Source organism: Schistocerca americana, chromosome 1 (genome assembly GCF_021461395.2).
Source record: "Schistocerca americana isolate TAMUIC-IGC-003095 chromosome 1, iqSchAmer2.1, whole genome shotgun sequence".
Classification (NCBI taxonomy): Eukaryota; Metazoa; Arthropoda; class Insecta; order Orthoptera; family Acrididae; genus Schistocerca; species Schistocerca americana.
The window spans coordinates 546,959,295-546,985,461 of NC_060119.1; the positions used below are offsets into that span (position 1 = coordinate 546,959,295).

General features: G+C 39.0%; 1 protein-coding gene across 5 annotated transcripts in view; it reads right to left on the reverse strand.

Moving 5' to 3' along the window:
* Positions 1-1,478: 1,478 nt before the first annotated feature.
* Positions 1,479-26,167, reverse strand: part of LOC124605849 (sodium/hydrogen exchanger 7) — a 166,174-nt gene continuing 141,485 nt past the window's right edge. For 2 of the 5 annotated variants that reach the window (XM_047137812.1, XM_047137794.1), the window contains exon 15: positions 1,480-4,142. In XM_047137812.1, coding sequence (XP_046993768.1) covers positions 4,047-4,142 — 96 coding nt within the window. In that variant the 3' untranslated portion in view covers positions 1,480-4,046. Of the gene's footprint in view, positions 4,143-26,167 lie in introns of all 5 variants that reach the window. The other 3 variants (XM_047137786.1, XM_047137837.1, XR_006978686.1) reach the window with 3 other exon arrangements.

The following is a 26,167-nucleotide window of genomic DNA, read 5'->3' on the forward strand; positions in this document are numbered from 1 at the left end:
ACATACACAGACACAAGCAGACATTTGTAAAGACAAAGAGTTTGGGTAGAGATGTCAGTCGAGGCGGAAGTACAGAGGCAAAGATATTGTTGAAAGACAGGTGAGGTATGAGCAGCGGCAAATTGAAAATACAAATTAGTGGAGATTGAGGCCTGGCGGATAACGAGAAGAGAGGATATACTGAAGGGCAAGTTCCCATCTCCAGAGTTCTGACAGGTTGGTGTTAGTGGGAAGTATCCATATAACCCGGACGGTGCAACACTGTGCCAACATGTGCTGGCCGTGCACCAAGGCATGTTGAGCCACAGGGTGGACAGTTTGTTGCTGGTCCATTCGCATGAATGGACACAGGCAGACAGTGTTTGTTGGTAATGAGGATCACCCTGTGGCTAAACATGCCTTGGTGCACAGCCAGCACATCTTGGCACAGTGTTACACCGTCCGGGTTATCTGAATACTTCCCACTAACACCAACCTGTCAGAACTCCGGAGATGGGAACTTGCCCTTCAGTATATCCTCTCTTCTCATTATCCGCCAGGCCTCAATCTGCGCTAATTTCTAATTTCAGTTTGCCGCCGCTCATACCTCACCTGTCTTACAAAAAACATCTTTGCCTCTGTACTTCCACCTCGACTGACATCTCTGCCCAAACTCTTTGCCTTTACAAATGCTGCTTGTGTCTGTGTATGTGCAGATGGATATGTGTGTGTGTGCGAGTGTATACCTGTCCTTTTTTCCCCCTAAGGTAAGTCTTTCCGCTCCAGGGATTGGAATGACTCCTTACCCTCTCCCTTAAAACCCACATCCTTTCGTCTTTCCCTCTCCTTCCCTCTTTCCTGATGAAGCAACAGTTTGTTGCGAAAGCTTGAATTTTGTGTGTATGTTTGTGTTTGTTTGTGTGTCTATCGACCTGCCAGCGCTTTTGTTCGGTAAGTCACCTCATCTTTGGTTTTAGAATATATATAATGCTACTTCTAAATTGTGTTATCTCTGTTAGCATAACAAAGAAATATATATACAATACAAACCAGTAGTAGTATTATGTATATCCTATGCTATATATAACTAATCATTGCATTTACAGCACTTGCTAATGACAACTGAGTATATATCCATAAAAGAAACCTTACGCTGATTTCATTTAAGTGCATATAAAGTAGGTAATCATATTATTACATATTATTATTATGAAATAACGTCATTGGCACAGGCTAAAAAATGTTATGTTTAAGGCAAGCCAAATTATAATGATATGAAAAATCACATACATATAATGAAACTAGTCCAATAAAATAAACTACTTCCAACAAGCAGCTTACATCAAACAATTACTTGTTAATACTACATACTTACTTTTTATATAAGTTCCAAAGTACCGAATGTACAATACATTTATTACCTGTGTAAACAAATCTCTAAGTTGAAATATCTTTTAATATTGTAGTAGGTTAAAATATAAACAGACATGTCCTGATTAAAAGTACTGTTGATGTATGTGCCACAGCATGTAATATTGTATTTTAATATAAATGTGAAAGAAACTGAGTTAACCCTTTAAGTGACAATGGCAAATATATGTACACCACTGGTAAATAACTGGAATTACCATGCATAATTTTTTTCTGATTCATTGATGAATATTTTATCACCCCATACACAACAACAGACTTAAAAATACGCAATAAATTGGGCTGGATTATTCACTACTATTCCCAAAGAGTACATACTGACATGTATTTTATTGTCCTTCTGAAGAAAAAAAAACTTTTTGCCACTTAAAGTGCTGATATACAGAAAATAACTTTCATGACTCCTTACATTATATATTTGTAGCACTGAACAAATGGTTATCAAATTATCAAGAATTGTGCAATAATTGTTGCATGATCATATTGTTATATTATTTCCCCTCATATTTTCACATACCAATCATGGAAAACCAACTGCAAGTGATATCTGTAATTAGTGACAATATGGTATTTTCCTGCTACATTAGAGACCTCAATTTAAGGAAAATAAGTTTAATAATTACTGAGTTTAAATTATATTTCCACAATTTTCAATAATTTATAAACCTTACCAAAGCTATTTAAAAAATTACGTAAGATGATAGCCACACTTATCAACTGGTAGATAGCAGAAATAATTGGAATTTTAAAGTATTAATTATAATGCATCTGAAAGACAATACACTGGCATCTTAGTTAAAAAAAATTCTCTTTAAACACTATAGTTCTTGGCACTCATCTTTACACTTATCTATACTATTTTTTTCATCTTATATTGATAAATGTGTGCATAGATGGTTATCTCAAGCATAACAGTTCAGCACTAGTGAGCAGTTACCTGTGTGCTGTGCTTAGTTTTTCCCATTGGAACAGAACTGTATACTAATGTTTCACTTATTTTACTCTCAATTTTATTTCATTATCAAACAGCAAATCAGCACAATTTTACATAAGAAACCAGGTACATTTACAGAAAATCTGTAAAGAGATCCCTATTGTAGTTTTCCAATTGCAGCTGAATAACTATTAGGAATAATTTAATTTTGCTATAGCAGAAGTGTTAAACTGACAACTTGACTTTGAGAAGTAAAAAATTCTGTTAACAGAAGTACAAAGTGTTCAATAAATCTGCAGTGCTAACCTCAAATGAAAAGTTGAAGATATAAACATGCACAGAAACCTGTCTCATCTATGATTATGAATAGTTCAGAGAAACTTATCCTAAATAAAGAATGTAATAGCTCCTGTAAAGGATCAGATTCCAGATGTTCTGTGCATTAAGCTGTGATGGTCCACTCTGAATCCGAAGTCACAAGACAACCTGCCTCTCTGACATTATATTTATTTCTATGTCTACAAGGAATCTATTATTATAAACTGGTTGTATACTGAAATAAACTGTAAACTATACCAATAAAATATTAGTTTTACTAAAGGAGAAAACTGTTTGGTTGCTGCAAATAATTGTCGCACTGCTAAATGGAAGCAGAGGACAATTGAAGAATTTGAATGAAAATTTAAGAGCACTTCTAATGTAAATTAAAACTGCTGGTGATGAAAACTACAGTATGAAAAAAATAAATAAATAAATAAAATAAACTTTGGCATTATTCATCTATTATGACATGAGTGAGCTGCATGCAGCCTCTTTCTGCTAGTACAGTGAAGTATATAAAACATCTCCTCAATGAGAGTAATAGATAAGAAAATTAAATCAGCCTTTAATACTGACTTAAATCCAATTTAGGATTTATATTACACCTTCACAAATGAAAAAAGAAGACTTAATGCAGTATTACAGCCGAAACTATGTTTTTCTATTCCAGCACAACTGTCATATATTTCCAAAGTCATTAAATATTCACGAAGAAACTTCCTGCTACTTTCTTTGCACATACCACACTGCAGATGACAAAACCCCACCAGAATCAATGCTTTAATAAGAATGTATTTTCGAATGACTCAGAGTTTTCTTTCTATTTTGCTGCCTGACATATTTTTCATATTTCCATGTCTGTTATAACAAACATTAGCTGACAACACAGAGTAAAGTATGGTTAATAGATATTTTTAATTATAAGTGATAAAAATGTGTTCACGATAAAGAAGAATATTTTAGTAAAACAAACTTTAACACTTTTGAATTATATTAATTTTGTTTCCAATAAATTGTGTGATAAATGTTTTAGAGTTCTTAAATGATTCTTGTACTGAGCTACATGAGCAACAGTGTGCAAATTCAGTTGCCAAGTATAACAGCATTAACCACAAGCTGCAAGTACGCAAATTTCGCTAACAAATGAGAGTGAGGCAACATTTTACATGCAGTTGTTTACAGAACATGTTATGAAACACTTCTGAACTGATATCAAGCACAGTTGAAGGCAAAATTATAGTGAAGTGAACTGTATCTAACATGTCTGTTTGGTCTTTGCTGATCACGCAGGATACACACATTTTATATTCTAGGAATAATCACAAAACAATACTGTTGTGTTCTTCTTATTTCACAGCCTTCCTGATACTTCCTAATCAGATTAAATGTTATTTCCACCAGGTCCAGGGATTCGAACACGTGTGTCCACTACACGACTGCCAAGGCCTAAATCACCAGATATTGTCACACTGTCACTCTGTTGACAAAGAGATAAGTGACAATAAGGAAAAACAGATTATACAAAATCAAAAATTTTACATCCTCAACAAATAGAATTACAGAAAAAAGTATGTAGTTTTGTTTATCTCTCATGAGCAACAATATCTGAACCAGAATATTAGTATTCTTTCTGGTAAAGGTGGTAATTTTTCAGTGAAGTAAGAGCACATTAAAGACAGATTTAGTGTAATTTTTCCTCCTGCTTTTCAAAACTCTAAATTTAGTAGCGACTTGTAATTTCATCAATAAATTTCTCATCGTACTATTCACTGGTGTGAAAGATGAACAACAGAAAAAGAACAATGATAACTATCTGTTTGACAATTATAACAGGGGAACAAATGACAAATCCATACAGAAATGAAAAAAATAATGTTTCTGTAATCATTAGCATTCAACATTAGGAAGACATTATACTTTGTATGTTGCAAAAGAGTGGTCATTTGGAAAGGATTACTAATACTGCTATATATACTACTCTTATGGTATTTGTATTATCTGGCATACTCTATGGTGAAACAGCAATTCCAATAACTTTGTTGTACATGATTCCATCATATACTTCAGCTTGACTCTTGTCACTTCTCTCAAATGCATATCAGCTGTTACAGATATTTCAAGGCTGCTATTGATACTGAAATGCAGTGTAAATTTGGCTGCAAACAAAACAGCTTACTTGAAATCAATATTGGATACATATTTCTAAATAAACTGATACAGGATGATGATATTGTATAAGCTTTTAACCATCACTGATACTTTCACTGAAGGTGTTTTTTTCCTGAGGCTGCATAATAAACAGCAGAAAAGACTGCTATTTGCTGGAATAGAAACTCCACTCAAAGAGTACGGTTTATGTGCTAGAAAACAGTATATGCAAACAGCTTCAGTGTGGCAAAATCAGTATTTTCAGTGGATTTGTTTTAAGCATTTCTTGCCATTAAGGAAGCATCGTCATAAATGACATCTCTAATTATTTAGTCTCAATGCTAGTTTATATAGTTGTGACTCCAGTAAAGCAGTCGTCTTTCAAGCTTAGCCTAAAGTTTTCATTTATTGTGTTGAAAGTTTAGTCCACTCATTTGTCATAATGTAAAATAAAATTAAGTATGAAATCACATTCTTATACTTTTATACATGTGCTCTGGGCATTATTTGTGTTTCCACCTCCCACACCCTCACCCCAAATAATTCAAAGTATGCTCACAAATTCTGTACATTTCATTAATGGAGAGGTGGGAACTGTGAGAAGATAGTGTACATGAATCTAACATACTTTAGGTAATGTTTTACTGCACCCAACAATCAGCAAAAAAACACAATTTATTTTGAGTGCTGCTAGAGCAATAGTGGGACATAAAGTAAGGCGAGCCCAGACTGGGCCAAATCACTGGCCTGAATTGGCTACTGGTACTGTACATCAAACTTCAGTATGAATAAGCATGATCCCCATTATAAAAGTTCCTCTCTTATGTCCATCCCATCTTGATGATTGCTGAAATATTTATCCCCATCCTTTCCTTTTCTTCCTTTAGATTTTCTAATTTTCCACAGTGCCTTTGTAGCTAACATTCCATGTTTAATTATCATTCTTTTTTGTCTGATTACTTCTCCTGAAGCAGTCCCTGCCTAGAGCTCTGAATAGGTGACTATTTTACCTTGTGACTATTTTACCAAGGATGAAGCATTCCTGATATGGACAGAAAATTGCCAAGATTCAGTTTGATGAAGATGTGAAAGAGTAGTAATTGGTAAAAGTGAACATGAATTGAGGCAGTACTTAATAAAATGCATAAATCTCATAACTGATGGCTATAGGATTAGTTTTCAAGGGTTGGATGAATTTTATCATCTAAGATGTAGAATAGATAAAGAAGGAAGACATGGGAAATACATAGTGGCCAAGAATGCACAAGTCAAAAAGGCATTATTTAGACAGAAAAAGCTGTTAATATTCAAACTGTATGGTTGTGCAACCTAGACAGTGGGGAAGACTGAAATGATTTGATTAGAAACAGTTTAAATTTAGTGTTACAGGAGACTGTGGAAGAGTGGAAGTATCGACAAGCAAGGAATGAAGGTGTCCTCGAGTGAGTTAATATGAAAAATGGCCTAGTAAAAAACATAATGAACCAAAGAAGTTCAAAGGGTGGGCAAATATTGCAATATGAGCTGTTGCTGAAAACTGTGATGGAAGGAGTGGTGCAAGGAAAGAATGGCAGGGGCAGGTCTGGATATGAGTATGCAAGGCAGATCATTGATAGTATGGGATGCAGCAGTTCTGCTGAGATGAAAACGGCAGGTGGCAAACACCAGAAATGAAGAACTGCATCAGATCAATGTTAAGATTGATGAACAAAGCAACATGATACATCAACCATCATGGGTGCGGTTTTTTTACTTACCTTTCACATCTGTTTTGTTTATTTGAGTCCCAACCTCTGCCTCAATAACATAATGCAAAACATAATATGAGTCTATGCAACTTGCAGACAAAATGAAGTTCACAACATTTCTTCCCTCAGACAAGGAGATAAGGTGACAGGACAAGCACCCAGCACAGAAGCAAATGCTGAATTCTTGATGATAAAAGAGTTAGTTATGCACCTGTAATGCAAATGAAGATAGGGAAACACAAATTGAGAGCTTTAACCATGTTGAAGATTTTGAATGCATACATAGTTCATGCTGTTTTTGTTTTGACTAGAAGATTCATTAGATGTGAATTCAGTATTAACTGAAGGATCCAAATATTTCAGAAACACTCAACACGTGGACAAGCATTTGCTTGGTATGTCTCAGAATGATGATGAGGAATGTCAATGTGGATGAATGAAATCAGAGTAAATCTATGGTTACAAGTGCAATGTTTTTATGCTTCATCTCAGTTGGTTGCAGTTGCTTTGATTGCTCTCAAGAAAATACTAAAACATATGACAGATGATTCTATTTCCTACTTCTGAAATGATGGTATATTTAACACAGTAATGGTGTACACTTCCCAAAACTGAAAAATAATACAATTTGTTTATTGGTGAATTTTTTTTGGATTTTTTTAAAAGCAAGACATGCTTAAATAACGTTAAACAACACTGGAAACTTTTCTGCCTCTTTTTTGAGGAACTTGATATAAGTACATTTGGACCACTATTGGAATGTGCACTAAAATAAGTTTCTGAAAAATGTAAATTTCTGTAGCAATGGGCTATAAAAGAGTTAATCAGTTTAAAAAGATAAATTTAATCATAACATTACAAAATATGAGATGTGACAATCAAAGAATCGGACTGGTGCTACAGAACATTTTATTGGCCACCAGTTAAATGACACAGTTTATCATTCTCAATGCACTCTCTGTCCTGATCCCTACAATGTTCAATATGAATTTCCCATTTTTCAAAGTACTGCTGGAAGTCCACTGCTGTCAGCTTGTTGAGAATCTCCATTGCTTCTGCTTTCACCACTTCCAGTTGTCAAATCTGGTCTCCTTAAGGATACAGGACACTTTTCTGGCTCAATATTATGTAAAAATCAACACCTATTTCTTTCAGACACTGTTTATAATGTATATGTTTCACAGATTTTTTTGTTGATATCAGGTAATGCAGCACACTTTATAAACAAATTAGAAGTATTTTGAATATTTTTGAACCTGCTTAGGGTTATTAAAAAAATAACAAAGAAATTGATGCACTTTTTTTCTCAAATGCTTCTTCAAAATGAGGTACCACTTAATCCAATGTTGTACATTTTAAGGAAACCAAATTTTTACCAGATATGCATGACATATTGGCTGAGGTACTAGACCTATTTAATTCCACCTATTATGTGTATTACAAGGATAAAAAATATCACATCTTACATTTTAATTTTTTAAATTTTTTTCCTAATAAAAATGTTATTTTTTCTATAATGTAGTTGATTCTGCAATAAAGCTTAGATCTACTACGTAAGTATGGACTATTGAATGTTACAGGAAAAAATTAGAGTAATTCTTTATAAACTTTAGGAAATATTTGTACCTGAATTCTGAAAAATACAACTTGCAGGAAATTGCGAATGAGAATATGAGTCCAAACAAACTGTGCCTCAGAACATTCCTGAAACATAGTCTTCATCCTGCAGCATTTCATCATCTTCAGGCTTCCACTTGGCATTCCTTTTACCACTTCTCACTTTTTTGGTAACTTGAAGAACAAATCATTCAGCTTCATGCACTCGTTGTCTGTCAAACACAAGCAATTGATCTTCCATATTACAGCCACATTTAATGCTTAAATTTCTCAGGACTTCCAACCTTCCTATCACTCCATCATTGAAACATACCACTGCATCTACTACACCAACTTTTAATGTATTTAGTCCTACAAAAACATTCTTGGGTAATCTTTCCCATATGCAATGGTTGAAACTTTCATTTGTATTCTGAGTGCCCCCATGAAGACATTTACTAAGCAAAACATGGTCACTCAGATCTCTAAAAATTGGTTTTATTTCATTCATAACAGGCTCAGGAAGAGAATGCTTATGGTGGTATATTTGACCATTTTCTTTTGCTAACCACACCAAGAATCTGCTCCTTTGGGGCAAAGTACATGAACAGGGTGGACATCTGTGGACAACTTAGGTCCATACAGCTTTTCTAATTGCTGTAACATCATTCAGAGATGTAGTTCACCTAATGGCCAGTCCATATTTACTCTGAAGAAGATCTATTTCAGTTTCTGTCAACCTGCCTCGGCCATACAGAGATTTTCCATCAGATAGCAACTTTCATTTATCTTTGTAGCTTCCTCAATCTAGCACCCACCCTCTTTTGCACATGTCAACAACATTTCAGCTTTATTACCAATGTATCACCATAAACATTGAACTCATTAATTTTACTAGAAGCTTTACAGTCCCCATCACCAACGTACTTCGTATATCTAACTTTATAAACAGGCAGTGACCTCTGAAATATTTTTAGAGCTCCATCACACTCCATACCTCCACTGTAACCATCATAATTCTTAGAACATTAATGTTCAATACATCCTTCAGTGTTGCCATGGCAGGTGTGGCAGTACTTAGTTAAGCACTCAATATCAACAACTTTTCCATTCTCCAGGGAAGCAGCACTTACAACACCATTCAAGAAACGATGTCCTCATTGTTGCCATGTCCCATCAAGTGCAACAGCAATGTCCCTGGTTCCACTAATATTTACAGTTTCTTCTATTACACATTTCATAGATGCTTTTATGTACTTGCTGAACCTACTGGGAGGACAAGAAAGGTCCATCAAACCACAAAATGTTTGAGCAGCCTTTTTTCCTTTTCCTATTGCACATATTGCATGCACTAACTTCAAATTCACATCGTATGAATTATGCACAATATTTGAAGTCATTTTCAAGGTAGATTTGTTGCAGGATCTACATAGAACAACTAGTTTTGAAACTAAACCCTTCCTGCTACTTTGTTGTTCAGTTATTTACAGACAGCCTACACCATCACATTGTTTACATTTCACCACTTCCTTTACCAAAGAAGATAAGATGTCCACATCAACAACAACAAATCCATTACAAACAGTGTCATTGTTAACACAAAAATTTGAATCACCAGGAGGCGTGCCATGTGGGAGTTTCTTCCCTAAAGAACTGATACATAGGTTACTTTCAACATTGTGGCTTGCCTTGTTTGTCAACTGGTTACCACAGAATTTCCTTTTGTTAAATTTATTGATGCATGGTATAGCTCATATTTATTGCACACTAAAGGATATGTACTTCCACAAGTATATGTAGCACTTGAGCAACAAACATTCAGTAACATATTAACAAACTGTTTTAACAAAACAAAAGTAAATACTAGCAAAGAAAATCATTTACAGACATTAGAAATCTACACTGTTACCAACATATACAATGTATCATATGTATAGTGACCGGAAACAGAGAGTTCACAGTTCTTTTGGAAATAATACTGGTTTCTGTAACAGAAATAAAGAGGGGCCTGGCATACACGACTGTAACTTTAAAATTTCATATATATATATTTGAACCCAACAATTACGTTTGTTATTGTCGCTGTTGCATTTCGAAATCTTTCCTGTCGTCTTATTTTCTCTTTATTTTTTCTCTTTCTGTTTTTACCAGTAGTCTCACTTTGTATTCACCTTCCCCTTTTTACCGTAATACAATTTTAGTCTTTCCGCTCCCGGGATTGGAATGACTCCTTACCCTCTCCCTTAAAACCCACATCCTTTCGCCTTTCCCTCTCCTTCCCTCTTTCCTGATGAGGCAACGGTTTGTTGCGAAAGCTTGAATTTTGTGTGTATGTTTGTGTGTCTGTCGACCTGCCAGCACTTTCATTTGGTAAGTCACATCATCTTTGTTTTTAGATATATATAAGGTCTTTTTCATTTGAAATCCTATAATGTATATATCAAGGTAATCAGGAAAAACTATGGAATTTAGAAAGTCATAAAAAATGTCGATTTTCCACCATTTATAAGTACCCTGTATCCTTAAGTGCCAATTTGATTTTAGGAAATAAAAAAACACAGTAGTCACATCATGTGAATGCACTTTGTGGTTCAATATGGTGGTGCAATATTTCACAAAGAATGCCTTTGCAGACAAGGTGGAATGGGGTGGCACATTGTCTTGGTGAAGCAACCAGGAATTTCTCATTCACAAATCAGATCTGTGTCTTCTCACTCAATCACAAATGGCAGTCAGAACCTTGGCAGACTCTCAGCCAATGACTTTCAGGGACCAGTTTACCAATTTTCTCAGTGTTGTCTATTTTTCATTTTGAGCGTCATCCAGGGCACAGATTGTCTTTGATGGTTTCATGTCTCTCCTTAAAACTTTTGAACCACTCAAAAACTTGTGTTCATGATAAACAATCACTTCCGTACACCATCATCATCATCATCATGATTTACTTCCAGCGAGCCAGGTAGGAACTTTGTGAATGATATGGCTCCATTGGTTTCTGTCCTGGTATAGATTTTCCCTCTTCATTAAATCCCACGTTACTCCTCTCCTCTTGTGATCTTTGTTAACCTGGTCTGTCCATCTCTATCTACTTCCATACACCTCCTTAAAAACAGCATGAGCTTCTGTAGCAGTTTTACTCAGTTTCACAAGAAACTTCAGGTTAACTCAATGCTCCATCTACACACAATGAATGTTTCAATGAGATGCCAGCACAAGAACTTCAATAGGCGACTGCTATAGTGAGATTGAATGATGTGTAACCATGCCTGCTGAGGTCACGGTGGTGGAAGCATCAACCGACACAAACAATGTTCAAAACTGCCTCAGTGCAATCACCATTTGTCAGTAGCAGCACCAGCCCGGTTACTTAATTGCCACTGTCAAAAACTTGTGTTCATGATAACAATCATAACTTCCGTACATCATCATCATCATCATCATCATCATCATCATCATGATTTACTTCCAGCGAGCCAGGTAGGAACTTTGTGAATGATATGGCTCAATTGGTTTCTGTCCTGGTATAGATTTTCCCTCTTCATTAAATCCCACGTTACTCCTCTCCTCTTGTGATCTTTGTTAACCTGGTCTGTCCATCTCTTTCTACTTCCATACACCTCCTTAAAAACAGCAAGAGCTTCTGTAGCAATTTTACTCAGTTTCACAAGAAACTTCAGGTTAACTCAATGCTCCATCTACACACAATGAATGTTTCAATGAGATGCCAGCACAAGAACTTCAATAGGCGACTGCTATAGTGAGATTGAATGATGTGTAACCATGCCTGCTGAGGTCACGGTGGCGGAAGCATCAACCGACACAAACAATGTTCAAAACTGCCTCAGTGCAATCACCATTTGTCAGTAGCAGCACCAGCCCGGTTACTTAATTGCCACTCTTCAAGACTCATAAAATCTATTAACTGGTTCAGCATTTCCCTCCCACCCCTTAGAACATTAACTAAAGAGATGGCAGAAGTCCTGCCAGAGAGCCATTTCTACATTCCACTGTTGGAGAGCCCACAGTTGCACCCATCCCTATTTTTCTTCTAGTGCAATTTTTGATATCCTTTACTCATTTATTCACAGGAGAATGATATCTCCACATCTACTCAACTACCCAGGCTTTTGGCTTGTTTAAAAATAGTTATTGACTAACTAACATCATGAACATGCTGAGGAGCTTCATTCATGATGTGTTAACAAAGTAATGGGATACCATCTTTTTCATTCCCTGTGTCCTGTGCAAATCTCTTCACCTCAGAGTAGCACTTACACTCAATGTGCTCCATTACTTGTTGCATATATCCTCATTTCAGACTTCAGTTACAGATCCCTCTAGTGCCACAGAAGTTGTTCCCTGAAGTCATAACACATTTTTTATCATATTGTGCCTTTACTTTCCTTGCCAATTCTGCAGACAACCTCCTAACACCTTATCTTATCAGTCTATTTAATTTTCAGCATACTGCTGTAACACCACTTCTCAAATGCTTTGATTCTCTTCTGGTTTTCCCACTGTCCACTGAACTTCTTCAGTTTAAAGCTGCACTCCAGACTTAAATTATAAGAAATTCCTTCCACAACTTAAGGCCTGTATCTTATACTAGTAGACTCCCTCTGAAGAGGAATGCTATCTAAGCCATTGCATGTCTGCTTCTTACGTTTGTCCTGCATTATTTTGAGTTCAATGAAGCAAAATTCTTTAACTTTTTCTACTAGGTGGAATATCAGTCCAACGTATATAAAACATGATGGAGCAATGTGGAAAACAGTGTGGTCATTGTCATAATGAGGAAACAGATATCCAAAAGGGCATGACCACTGGCTTTCAGACTAAGGGTGGAAGCATTTCTAAAATGGCTAAGTTTGGAAAACGTCAGTGTGCCGCCATCATTAAAGTAGACATGCACGGCAAAATGATGCTATCTAAAACCAGCACTGAGGCAAATGTAGTGTATCATGGGCCATACATGGCATGGGGGAATGATAGCTGTGGATATATTCATATGCAAATATAAGTGCAATGATGAGCAACTGACTGATAACCAAGGGGCTATCAACAGTGTCTCCTCAATGACCATACAGTGAATGTTGCAGGTTATGGCCCTCTGCAGCAAATGCTTGGTTCATGCACCCATGCTGACTGCTGTTCATCAGTGAAGGCGGGAATCTGTATGCCAATATCACAACTGAACATCCACTGAGCGGTGGTACGTGCCCTTTTCAGATGAATCATGTTTTATGCTCCGTCAGCATGAAACCTCTGAAAAAGAACACCCTGCAACAATCATCGGAAGGGTCCAGGCCAGAGGAGGGATTGTTTTGATCTTGGGAATGCTTTTTTGGCATTCACTGGACACACACACACACACACACACACACACACACACACACACACACACACACACACACACGGAGGACTCGAACGTCCGGCAGGACAAGTATGTATCTATCCTTGGGACCATGTCCACCCATACATGCAGTTTCTTTTTCCTTGGCATGACATCATCTACCAGCTGGACAATGAAAGGTGTCACACCGCTCACCGTGTATGTGTGTGGTTTGAATAGCACCAGGATGAGTTTACTGTACTCTCCTGGCCACCAAGCTGTCTGGATTTAAACCAAATGGAAAAACTGTGGTACCACTTTGATCAAGCTGCTTGCACCATGGATCTTCAACTGAGAAACCTTGCACAGATGGCCACGGCACTGGAGCTGGCGTGTCTCCACACTCCTGTCAGTACCTTCCAGAACCTCACTCCCACTCTTCCTGCATGTCTGGCAGTGATCTGCTCTACAAAATGTGGTTATTGATGCTTTTGACAGGTGGTCCCATTAATGTGAACCTGACAGTGTACTCCTTTCATTGCTCCTTTATATGCAGGCTAAACAGTAGAGGAGAAATGCTGCATCATTGTCTTATGCTCTCTTCAATCAAAGCACTTCTTAGTTTTCCATTTTTATTGCTCTCTTGGTTCTTGTACATATTTTGTGTTACCTGTCTTCTCCTCTAGTTTACATCTGTTTTTGTGAGAATTTCAAATATTTTGTGCCATTTTACATCGTCAAATACTTTTCCTAAATCCTATGAACATGAATGGATTTTTATTAAGTCTTCCTTCCATTATCAAATACAACTTCAGGACTGTCCCCCTGTTGTCTTTACCTTTCCTAAAGTCATACCAGTAGTAATCAGAGATCCTCAGATTTCTTTCTCTAATCTACCTCTACATCTGTACTCTGCAAACCACCGTGAGGTGCATTGAAACTTTGTTAACAGACTTTCTCCTGATAGTTTATGTCTTTCTCCAAGAGCCCACCAGTTCAGTTCCTTCAGTATCTCTTTGACATTCTCCCAAGGATCAAACAAATTTGTGACCATTCATGCCTTCTCTTTATATGTTCAATATCCCCTGCTAGTCCTATCTGGTACAGATCCCACACATACGAGTAATATTCTAGAACTGGCCGCACAAGTGACTTGTAAGCAATCTCCTTCATTGACTGATTGCACTTCCCCAGTGTTACACCTATAAACTGAAGTCTGCCAACTGTTTTACCCATGACTGAATCTACGTGATCATTCCAATTCATATCCCTACAAAGTGTTACACCCAAGTATTTGTGTGACTTGGTCGATTCCAACTGTGACTCATTGATATTATAGTCACATGCTACTACATTTTTTTCATTTTGTGAAGTGCACTGTTTTACATTTCTGAGCACTTACAGCAAGCTGCCAATCTCTGCACCACTTTGAAATATTATTAAGATCTGACTGAAAAGTTATGCAGCTTCTTTCAGAAAGTACTTCAATAGAGATAGCTGCACCATCTGCAAAAAGGCTGATTTTACTATTAATATTATCTGCAAGATCATTCATATACAACATGAACAGCAAAGGTCCCAACACACTTCTACATCTGATGACTCTCCATCCAAGATAACATGCTGCATCTTCCTTACCAAAAAGTCTTCAATCCTATCACAAATTTCACTTGATACTCCACATGATAGCACTTTTCACAATAAGTGTATGAGAGTGGTACTGTTCTTCAGAAATCAAGAAATACAGCATCTACCTGATTCCCTCCATCTGAAAATTTCATCATGTCATGTGAGAAAAGTGCGAGCTGGGTTTCACATGATCAATGTTTTCGAAATCCGTGCTGGTTGGCACTGAGGAGGTCATTCTGTTCGAGATACCTCATTACATTTGAGCTCAGAATACGTTCTAAGATTCTACAAGAAATCAATGTCATGGATATTGGACGGCAGTTTTGTGGAACACTTCTACCACCCACCTTATAGACAGGTGTAACCTGTGCCTTTTTCCAAGAATAGCGCACAGTTTTTTGTTCGAGAGAGCTACAATAGATTATAGTTGGAAGACGGGCTAATTCGGCCACAAATTCAGTATGGATTCTGACAGTGATTCCATCGGGCCCTGGAGTTTTCTTCAATTTTAATGATTTAAGCTGTTTCTCAACACCACTGACACTAATACATATTTCATTCGCCTTTTCAGTGGTATTACGATTAAATTGAGGTAATTATCCTGGGTTTTCCTTTGTAAAGGAACATTTGAAAATGGAGTTACGCATTTCAGCTTTTACTTTGCTACCCTCAATTTCAGTTCCTGTCTCGTTCACTAGGGACTGGACACTGACTTTGGTGCCACTAACAGCCTTTACATATGACTAGAATTTCTTTGGGTTCGGTGAAAGATCATTTGACAATATTCTGCTATGGTAGTTATTGAAGGAATCACACATTGCTCTCTTTACACCCAAACATGTTTCACACAGCATCTCTCTGTCTATAGCCATACACTTTTTTTACATCTGTTATGCAGTAATCTCTGTTTCTTTACAGTGACTGTGTACTATGGAGATTCCCTCCCATGATGAACTGTTCTACTGGGTACATATACATCCAGTTTACTGTCAACTATTCTTTTAAACTTGAGCTGGAGATCCCCTACATGCTCCAGACCTGGGCTGAAAATTTCAAGTTTCTCTTCGAGATACGGTACGACAATAATCATTTTTTTAAATCTAGTTTATTGAACACATATATCTTTCTGCTTGTTTTAACTGTCCTTTGTACTTTGATAACCATTGCTGCCACGACCATGTCATGGTCACTAATACCAGTTTCAATGAAGACATCCTCAAAGAGATCAGGTCTATTTGTTGCCATTAGATCCAATGTATTTCCATCATGAGTGGGGTTCCTAACTATCTGTTCTATGTTCCATTTTCAGAGAAAGCATTTGGTAAAGTTTCACAGGATGTCTTATCACATCCACCACTAACAAAACTGTAATTTCCCCAATTGATTGTTGGATGATTCAGGGTGTACACGAGGACGAGAGAAAAAATCCCGGATGTATACTTTCTCTCGGGCGAAAATACACTTTTTCCGGGTTAAATGACAGTAGACTTTTCCTCGGAAATTTGAATGGTTATGGTTTTATACACAAGCGTAGAATTGCATGGCACTTTGGAAAACGAAACTCCAGAAAAAAAACACGTTTTGGAAAGCCCTTTGATGTGCAGCAACAGTTACACAGCACATTTTCGTATTAGGAAAGTATAAATTTGAATTCCACCAAACACCGCACGTTACTTTCCGAAGCACTGAAATGGAGACTGTGATGTGCTTTTGTAAGCCAGTCATAGCTCATGTCACGTGTTCTCGCCAGCCCATGACAGCGGACATTCAGAGCACAGGACAAGTGATGCAGTCAGCCAATAGCAACATCACTGTTAAGTAACGCGAACACACAAATAAGAAAAATTAATAGTTTAAATTAATGTACATAGTGTTGCTATAAGAAAAGAAAAGTTGTCATATATGATATTGGTCTCGAAGATTAATAAGCTGCACGAGAAGCTAAGCTTTCACATATAATGTTGATCTTTTTTGGCGTGTGACACTTTAAGATACATCACACAACGTGCCAGTAAAATATTTAACAACGACATAAATGTCGGATCTTCTGGGCTAAAAATTTTTCTAAATGATCGTCCTCAAAGAGTTGATTTTTAAACGAGAATCAGACGCTCTATGACTTAAGAAATTCATCGTACATTCACGCACATTGTTCATCTTGCGTAAAAGGAAATTTACTTTGAAAGTAACGCTTTTCAAACATCCATTCGCAATATTTTCGCGTTACCTGTCAGAAATAGGTTCATTTCAGCAGCTGCCAGAGAGCGCCAAATACAGACGTCACCGCGCTTGCGCAACTACGATGAAGCCGGAATCGCCTATGTTCCTACGTGTAAAATATTAAAAGATCTTACATTATATCACAAAAGAAGCAGGACATTAGACCAGGCTGTTCCAGCTCGTCGACTCCGTTGTGAGCCGCAGAGCACTCCCTGCTCCAGGGAGCCCTGTAGCTAGCTGTGACCATTCAAGTTGGTCGGCACGGCACGGCACGGCTGACTGAGGCAGGCGGCAAGGCAAGCGTTTTGATGTGCCAGCTGCGTCTTACAAGATCGACAACCTCATACACTTAGCTGCTAAGACGTGGTGACATGCTACACCAGGAAATACGATGTTCAGGAAATAAATAAGAAACAACTGTTTTACAAGAAATTGCATACTAAATTTATTGGGCCTCTGTAGCAACTCTTTTCATTGCTCAGAAAAGCTGTTCACAACAATACGTAAAACCAAACATGCACATGATCCGAGCGGCATTGTTGTGAAGCTTGGGAATTATTTTTTTGCTGTAATGAACGATACCAGCTTGACAAATCCAACGTGTTGTAGTACCTCTCAACAAAGTTGAATTTTGCAAATCAATAATCTCCAATTGAAGTGACGATAACAAGGAGTGCTGAACGCCTTAAGTTCCATTTCCAAACTAGTGAGGTCTGGGAATCGTGTTTCAAACGACATGATGAGCTGCTTTAACTTTGCTTGGTAATCGCCGGAAGTTGTACCTTCAGGTAGTTTTAAAGAAGCAAGACGATTGAAGAACGTTAAATATCCATTACTCATCTGCCTCTTAAATAAACGTTACTTTGCCATGAACGCTTTGATCTGGTCGTGCATGTCAACGATCAGCTGCCCTTTGCCCTGCAACGACAGGTTAAAATTATTCAGATGCATAGTTATGTCAGCTAGGAACGCCAGGTCTGATAACCATTTTATACCTTTCAGACAACGCTTTTCTTCCCCTTTCATTACGAGAAAAACGGATATTTCCTCACGAATGGCAAAGAAAACATCAAGAACTTTTCCCCGACTCAGCCAACGAACTGTACTGTGGTAAGGTATATCCCCATACTCCTCTTCCATATCTTTTAGGAAGCCACACAAAATTCACACACTTCACGACATCTTTCATTACGCCACCTAGCTCTACTGTTTCAGCACACAGCGCCCCTTGGTGAATAAAACAATGAAGAGTCAAAATGTATTTCCCGAATTCGTCCCTGAGTTTATTTTTCAAACGGGAAGCAAAACGTTGGTGACGCCCGATCATTTGTCGTGCACCGTCTGTCGCTACAGAATGGAGCTTATCCCACGGCAAATCGATATTGTCCACTGATTCACAAACAGCTTCAAAAATTTCACGTACTGTAGCGGTGTAATCGAGTGGTACCATATCCAAGAGTTCTTCAGTTACTTGCAGCTCCATGTCGACACCACGCACAAAGATTGCAAGCTGAGCACAGTCCGATATGTCGCTGCTTTCGTCAAGCGCTAGCGAAAATGCAACAAAGCTCTCCGCCTTTTTCCTGAGCTGTGTGTCTAAATCCGCTGCCATGTCCAGGATTCGACGAGAGATTGTTTGCTTCGACAGGCAAACCCCTTCAATTGCCTGCACCTCCCTTGGAATCAAACATTCTGCAACTGATACCATGCACGATTTTACGAGTGGTCCCACCGAAAACGGCTTGCCACTCGTCGCAATGCCGTGAACGACCCTGCAGCTTGCTCGAATTGCAGATTCAGTAGTTTTCTCCGCTCTCATTCACCTGAAAATTATAAACGCATTACAGAACACGAGCTATGTTGCATGTTTTGATACCCTCCGTATCACGAAACCGTTTTTAAACTTACGTCTCCTGGTATGTCGTTCTTAAGGCTGGCTACCAGTTCTCTGCGTGCAACGTCTCCTACCTGATCGTAGTGCGCTGCGTGAAGACGTGCATAATGTCGTTGTATATTGTACCTCTTCGCAGAATTAAATACTTTATGACATACAAGACACTGCGGACGACCATCCCTCTCAATGAATAGAAAGGTATCCTCCAATAGAGGTACAGGGCTCCCGCGGCTAGTCATAGGTGTCATTGAACACGGATTATTGCGTCAGTTGCGGCCAGGGGGCAGTGAGTTCGCTTTCCAACTCCACGCGGGCTCCGAGCTGCCGCAGTGAGCGCTCCGGCTCCCTGGAGCTCGGTGAGAACAGTCTGCATTAGACGATACTCCAAGAGTATCGGAATTTCGTGAACCATACTACAATGCATAATTCAGATTAAAGTGCACGTTCGTATGTCCAGATTCAGATGTAATTTTTCGCGGAGTACCAGTACTGTATTATCTCATGTTTGGTTCTTTATAATGGCATAATGCAGTAGCCCCCTATGTGCTAGAAGATTCGTTCACTTGAAATGCTGCGAACAGTTGAAACCAGCCAATAGTGTGGAATTAAACACTTTGTTTCATGTAAATTGACTGCCTCCGCGGAAAAGTTCAATAAAAGCCAGATTTCTTTAGCAAACCAACAAAAATAACTTCATTGTTCAGCAAGGCGATTAATGCTTGACTGTCAGAAAGGTGGAAACAAAATAGAATCTGAAACTAATAACATATTTCAGCCTTCCGTAATTATGTGAATATATTTTAATTCACTTCATCGCTCCCGGCCACAGAAATTCGTTTTATTTTCATTTGACATGAGAGCAATAAATGAACACAAGACGTAAACACACGTCACGTGGAGACTATCCACCTCCCCACTACAACCGAGACTGCTCAGTGCGTCAGCCCCGGATTTACGATATTTCTGAACCGGGGCAATACTAGATAGTTCCCCCACCCCGTCGAGCGTTTGAGGTAAGACGCCTAAAATTTAAAAATCGACTTTTCAAAAATATGTTCATTTTGTAGCGCACATCTTTAAGAAGAGTCCAATACATAAAACATGTTTGTTTAAGGAAATGTAAGACATGTTATTTGGTCTTAAATGTGCCAAAGTGCAATGCCACGCCTCTTCACACAGCATTCTTCTATCGTACGTCACTGTATTTCGCTCTGTGGAATTCAAACGTGTAATATTTTCTAATAGATGCCCTCAAACTACATTCAGGACAGTGTAAATTAAAATGTCCTCTGGTGCTTCTCCTGCGCCCAGTCGGCTGGTTTGATATCCCGCCCCTATATTAAAAAAAAAAAAAAACTCACAATTAATACTGGATGGGATTATTTGTAACGGGCAGAACAAGAAGTCTTCAGAAAATTTGCACTCTTTACTGCCTATTAGCTAATAACTTGCTGTTTTGTGTGACATAAAATTAAATGTAGGATATATAAAACCAGTAAAGACAAGAAGAGACAAACAAGACAGTACACATTTCTTCAATCCGTAAGTCCTACCATTTTTTTCTCTCTAATATTGCTAGAGCTTTACATGGCGTGCTTTCCTTTCTAGAAAATAATCTATTACGTCATCAAAGTTCGTCAAACATTTTGCTACATGAAAAAACGAAATATCGTTGTCTAATTATGAAAAAGCTGTTAATACAAAGAGTACCCAAGACTGGTGGGGTTTCTCGGTCTGATTATATGTATTTTGTCACTGTCTGCTAGATAAAACGAAACAGGCCTGCCCAATATTGCAGCAGTTGTAACATACACCAAATAAACGAGACTGTTCTGGCACAAATGGTCATTTCTATAACACGACAGAATATAATTTCCGAAGTACCAAAATCAAATGCCTATTAGGCCTACTAGAAGTAAGATGCAGTGTGTCTGGAAATAGTTTCACATTTCGTTCATACGCTCCAGCTTCGCAAGCCTGAGATCGAAAAGTGGTAATTCGAAATTTTTATATAAATTTGGAATCGTTATATTCTTTCATAATTTGTGTGATGTCCCCGTTTCTTCTCCTTCCTCGGTCTAACAATCAATCTTGTCATCACTGCCCGCATCTCGTGGTCGTGCGGTAGCGTTCTCGCTTCCCACGCCCGGGTTCCCGGGTTCGATTCCCGGCGGGGTCAGGGATTTTCTCTGCCTCGTGATGGCTGGGTGTTGTGTGCTGTCCTTAGGTTAGTTAGGTTTAAGTAGTTCTAAGTTCTAGGGGACTAATGACCACAGCAGTTGAGTCCCATAGTGCTCAGAGCCATTTGAACCATTTTGTCATCACTAATTCTGTAACTATTCCTGTCAGTGTCAAAACTTGCTTTCTGGTTAACTTCACTAACATTGGCAGAATCGCCGGTTTAGTTACCCCGCGTTTATTCTCCGGTTAAGCGTTACTACGTGTTTTCCACATTACTCCCAGAATAGAACTTCAGCGACTGCTAGCCGGGGACTGTACAACTGGCCAAAAATATTTGTCAAAATTTCATTTTCTTGGATACACCGAGAGGATAATACGTAATCTTTCTTATCTGTTGTTCCTGTTAGTAATTTATTTCCCCCCTGGTAGTCTGAATCTATGAATTTCGCAAGTAATTATAACAACACTGACCATTCGCAAACCCAGTGAACCACATAAGCAGCGATGGCAATCCCAATTTCGGCTTTATTCTGCTCAGCTCATCTAGCCCCGTCCCCTTTTGCCTGTAGGAAAGTTCATTTCTAGATGCGACGGGGATTCCCCTGGCAGAGACACCATTTACAATATGCACGCATTCAAAAATCAACTTACGATTCATTCAGAAATCAAGTTGGAAGGTCTTCAAAAACCAACAGTGATGCATTTCAGAATCATATGAATAATCGATAGACCAACGTGCGCTGGATGCTAGGCGCTTTGTGAAACAAGGTTTTTTTCCTCAAGAAATTTCCGCCTGGGGGAGATACCCCGGTTTGCCCACGTCCCCTGGATCCGGGCCTTTTACGTATGCGTTAATCTGGCAGTTTGGGTGCGCCAGTAAAATTTTTCCGGGTAGCATCTGGCCGCTTGCTGCTACTTCTTATACAGCTAACAGCTACGATTCCGTCACCAGGAGCGGGAGAAGGTAATACTCATACGCGACTCAACTGCACAAACGAATCTAATGTAAACAACTGTGACGTCACATTCATCGGAGGCAATTTGTTGTTATGAAGAATTGCATAGTCTTCTCAAAGGCTTTGACATATTCTGCTGTTGGCAGGTGCTTGTATGAGCACTGTATTTTGTGTCGTTTATGGCGCATTTCCTTTGCAACTTCAGTTTCATTTTTGTCCCCCCCCCCCCCCCCCCCCACCACTCGTTCATGTTTTATTGCTGCACTATTATTTTTCAGTAGCGAGATACAGTAATATACGTTATTAGAGTATCAGTTCTTACCAGTCAAAATTACAAAAATTTAACGGAAAACTAAAGCAATGGAAAATTCCCGGAATTCTAAAAAAACTCACTGGATTTTCCTAGTTTTCTGCCAGATGAAAAAATTCTTGGGTTTTTCCCGAATCTCCCTGATGATTAAAGTCTCTACCGATGATTACAGTATGATTGAGGAACTTACGTACAAGTGAACTGAGGTTTTCTCTATAAAGTTTTCGTTTATATAAGAAAAAAAATGGTTCAAATGGCTCTGAGCACTATGGGACTCAACTGCTGTGGTCATCAGTCCCCTAGAACTTAGAACTACTTAAACCTAACTAACCTAGGGACATCACACACACCCATGCCCGAGGCAGGATTCGAACCTGCGACCGTAGCAGCAGCGCGGCTCCGGACTGGAGCGCCTAGAACCGCACAGCCACTGCGGCAGGCGTTTATATAAGAAGATGTGTCTGGTGGGCAAGAGAAGGATCCAATTATCATTTTATGCATAATCCCTGATACTAAGTTTCGCCCAAACAATCTCAATTTCTATCTTGCTGGAGTTGAGTTTCTCGCCTACTGTGACAAATACACCACCTCCATTTCCCATTTCCTATCCTTTCGATATAAACTTCAATTGTCCCCAAGAATCTCACTACTATCAGCTGTCTGTCCACATGAATGGCCACTGACAAACTGTGGCCAAGAAACAAGTGGACCACCCTGTTGCTGAACACACTGCCAAACATGATAGCCTTCATTTCAATGACTGCTTCACAGCCTGTGTCAAATGGATTCTTGCCACCAACACCAGCTTTTCTGAATAGCGCAGGTAGGGACTTTCTCCGCAATACATCCTTCGTTCCCATAACCTCCTGGCCTCAACCTTTGTTAGTCACTGTCTTCACCCATCCAGCCCCCTCCCTGTTCCCATTCCAGCACAACACAGCCATCTTTTCACCACAACACCCAGTCTTTTTATTTTATTTCTTTTTTGTTTCTCTCATTTTCCTCTACTTCCCCCCGCCCCCTTCCGCCTAAACTGCAGCACCTCACTGTGCACCACCCCCACAATACAGCCCTCCCCGGCCCACATTCCTTCTTACCCCACCCAGTCACCACTCTCATCACGCACAGGTGCTGTTGTTCGCGGTGGGGTTTCAGTTGCCTGAGACTGCAGTCATGTGTGTGAATTGGGTTTGTGTGTGTGTAGTATGTGTGTGTGTGGGTGGTATTAACAAAAGCCTTAATGTCCAAAAGCTATATTGTGGGAATCTTTTTGTTATGCCTATCTGAGACTCAGCATCACCGCTATAGTATAGTAGCAACTTTCCTTCTCATAATACTGTTACATTCCGTCCTGGATTTTCAATTGTTTGGTTTTTGCTATCAGTTTCAGATTTCACCCAGCTTACTGTACCTAGTATTATGTGAGCTCCACTGCTTGTCATGAGCGCTTCAAACTCTGGCACCTTGTTGTGAATGCTGCGGCAATTTACCATTAGGATTTTAATACCCTCACCTGCCAGAGGAATTTCTTTCGATCTTACATTGATACTTAAGGGCTTCCTGCAGCTATCATTATCTGGATTGGATAGAGAGTAGTCTAAAAAAAAAAAAAAAAAAAACCCCTTGTGTGCTACCCACACACTGTCAGCTGCCTTGGTAGTAGCAGCCTCTGATGTGTAGTGCACACCTGACCCATTTATGGGGACCCCACAGTTCTCAGCCCTATGGTGCAAGTCCAGGAAGTCACAGCCCAGCTTGTCACAGAACTTCTGAAGTCTCTGGTTCAGTCCTTCCCCTCGACTCAGAATCAAGGACGACAATCAGTTCTGGGGAATTGCTGCGAATTGTGAGCTTTGTTGAAACTCCTTGTGCAAGGCTTGTCTTCTCAACCTTTTCTTGCAGTTGCTGAAATGACCCAAGAATGACCTTGGAGCCCAGATGATAGGTATCATTTGTTACAACATGTACCACAATCTGCAGCTGGTTGCACCCTGTTCCCTCAATGGCTGATGGAATAGCCCCTGCAACATGTTGGTTGAGGCCTTCAGGCATATATAGTGAGTGCACCTGGTGTCCTTTCCTGTCCCTTGCTGCCATTTCGCTAATGGATACCATCATTTGCTGTAAGTCTGAACTGCCTTGCCTTTTGCGTTTGCCGCCTCCTGACATCGGACAAAACAGGTTTCCACACAACAGGTGATGAGGATACCACTGGCTCAGTTTCAATTTCAGTTTCAGTTTCAGTGAAAGACAGCACCACAAATTTGTTGGTTAGGGGGATCAGTACAACACCCTGAGTCGTCCTGGTCTTCGTCCACCCTGTACAGGATGCCTACATCTAAGTCTGACAGACAATTCGCTTTCAAGTGGACAAGCAATAACAGATCTTGTACTTTCTGCGCCAATAGCCTTGCCGTAGTGTTAACTGAAGTTAAGCACTGTTGGGCTAGGCTAGCACTTGGATGGGTGACCATCCAGTCTGCCGAGCGCTGTTGGAAAGTGGGGTGCACTCAGCCCTTGTGAGGCAAACTGATGAGCTACTTGTCTGAGAAGTAGGGGCTCCGGTCTCGGAAACTGACATACGGCCAGGAGAGCGGTGTACTGACCACATGCCCCTCCGTTACCGCATTCAGTGACGCCTATGAGCTGAAGATGACACGGCGGCCGGTCGGTACCATTGAGCCTTCCTGGCCTGTTCGGGAGGAGGAGTACTTTCTGCAGGGAAGAACTATAGTTGTTAGCAAACTCAGAAAAAAAAGAGTTAATTTATGATAAATACAGATAATATATTGGGCTATTCCTCTTTAAGGGAAACTATATGCAACACAATAACGGTACGTTGGTTAGGAAATCTACTACAATAACTAAATCACAAACGTCGATTTGCTACAAACTACTTGTAGATTATACAAAGGACAACGGTAGCTTCCGAAAATTTTCAAGAAACGCGTAGATATGCAATGAAGTTCAGGGGTGATGTATTCTTTGGCATTTTGGCATAACTGTGAACCACAAACGCTGTTTTGCTACAAAATAATTTACGTGTCCAAAACACTCGTACCGGTAACTCATGAAAATATAGTTTTGTAAGCGTCCAAAAATTCTCAGAATAACTTATTTCTCATGTAACTGCATAATGAAATTAAAGAATTATTGTTTTGAGCAAGGACAGATCTATTGATACAACCAAAGAAAGATTACGCAGAAACGACACGAACAGTAAAATTTGAGAATCTAGAACTTTAAATCGGCACACGATCTTGTATACGCGATCCCACGCAATGGACGATTCTTAAGTTGGTTTTCATTCGTAAATAAACGTACGTATTGCACGGATTTTTCACTTAACTCATTCTGTGCTCACTTCTACACTAGCGTGCCGAATAACGCCTGTGCTTACCTCTAGTAAAATCGCTGAAATGTGTAACACCAACAACAGGACTGTATGGATGATATTTTTTCAAAAGTCTGACGGCATGTCTTAGATT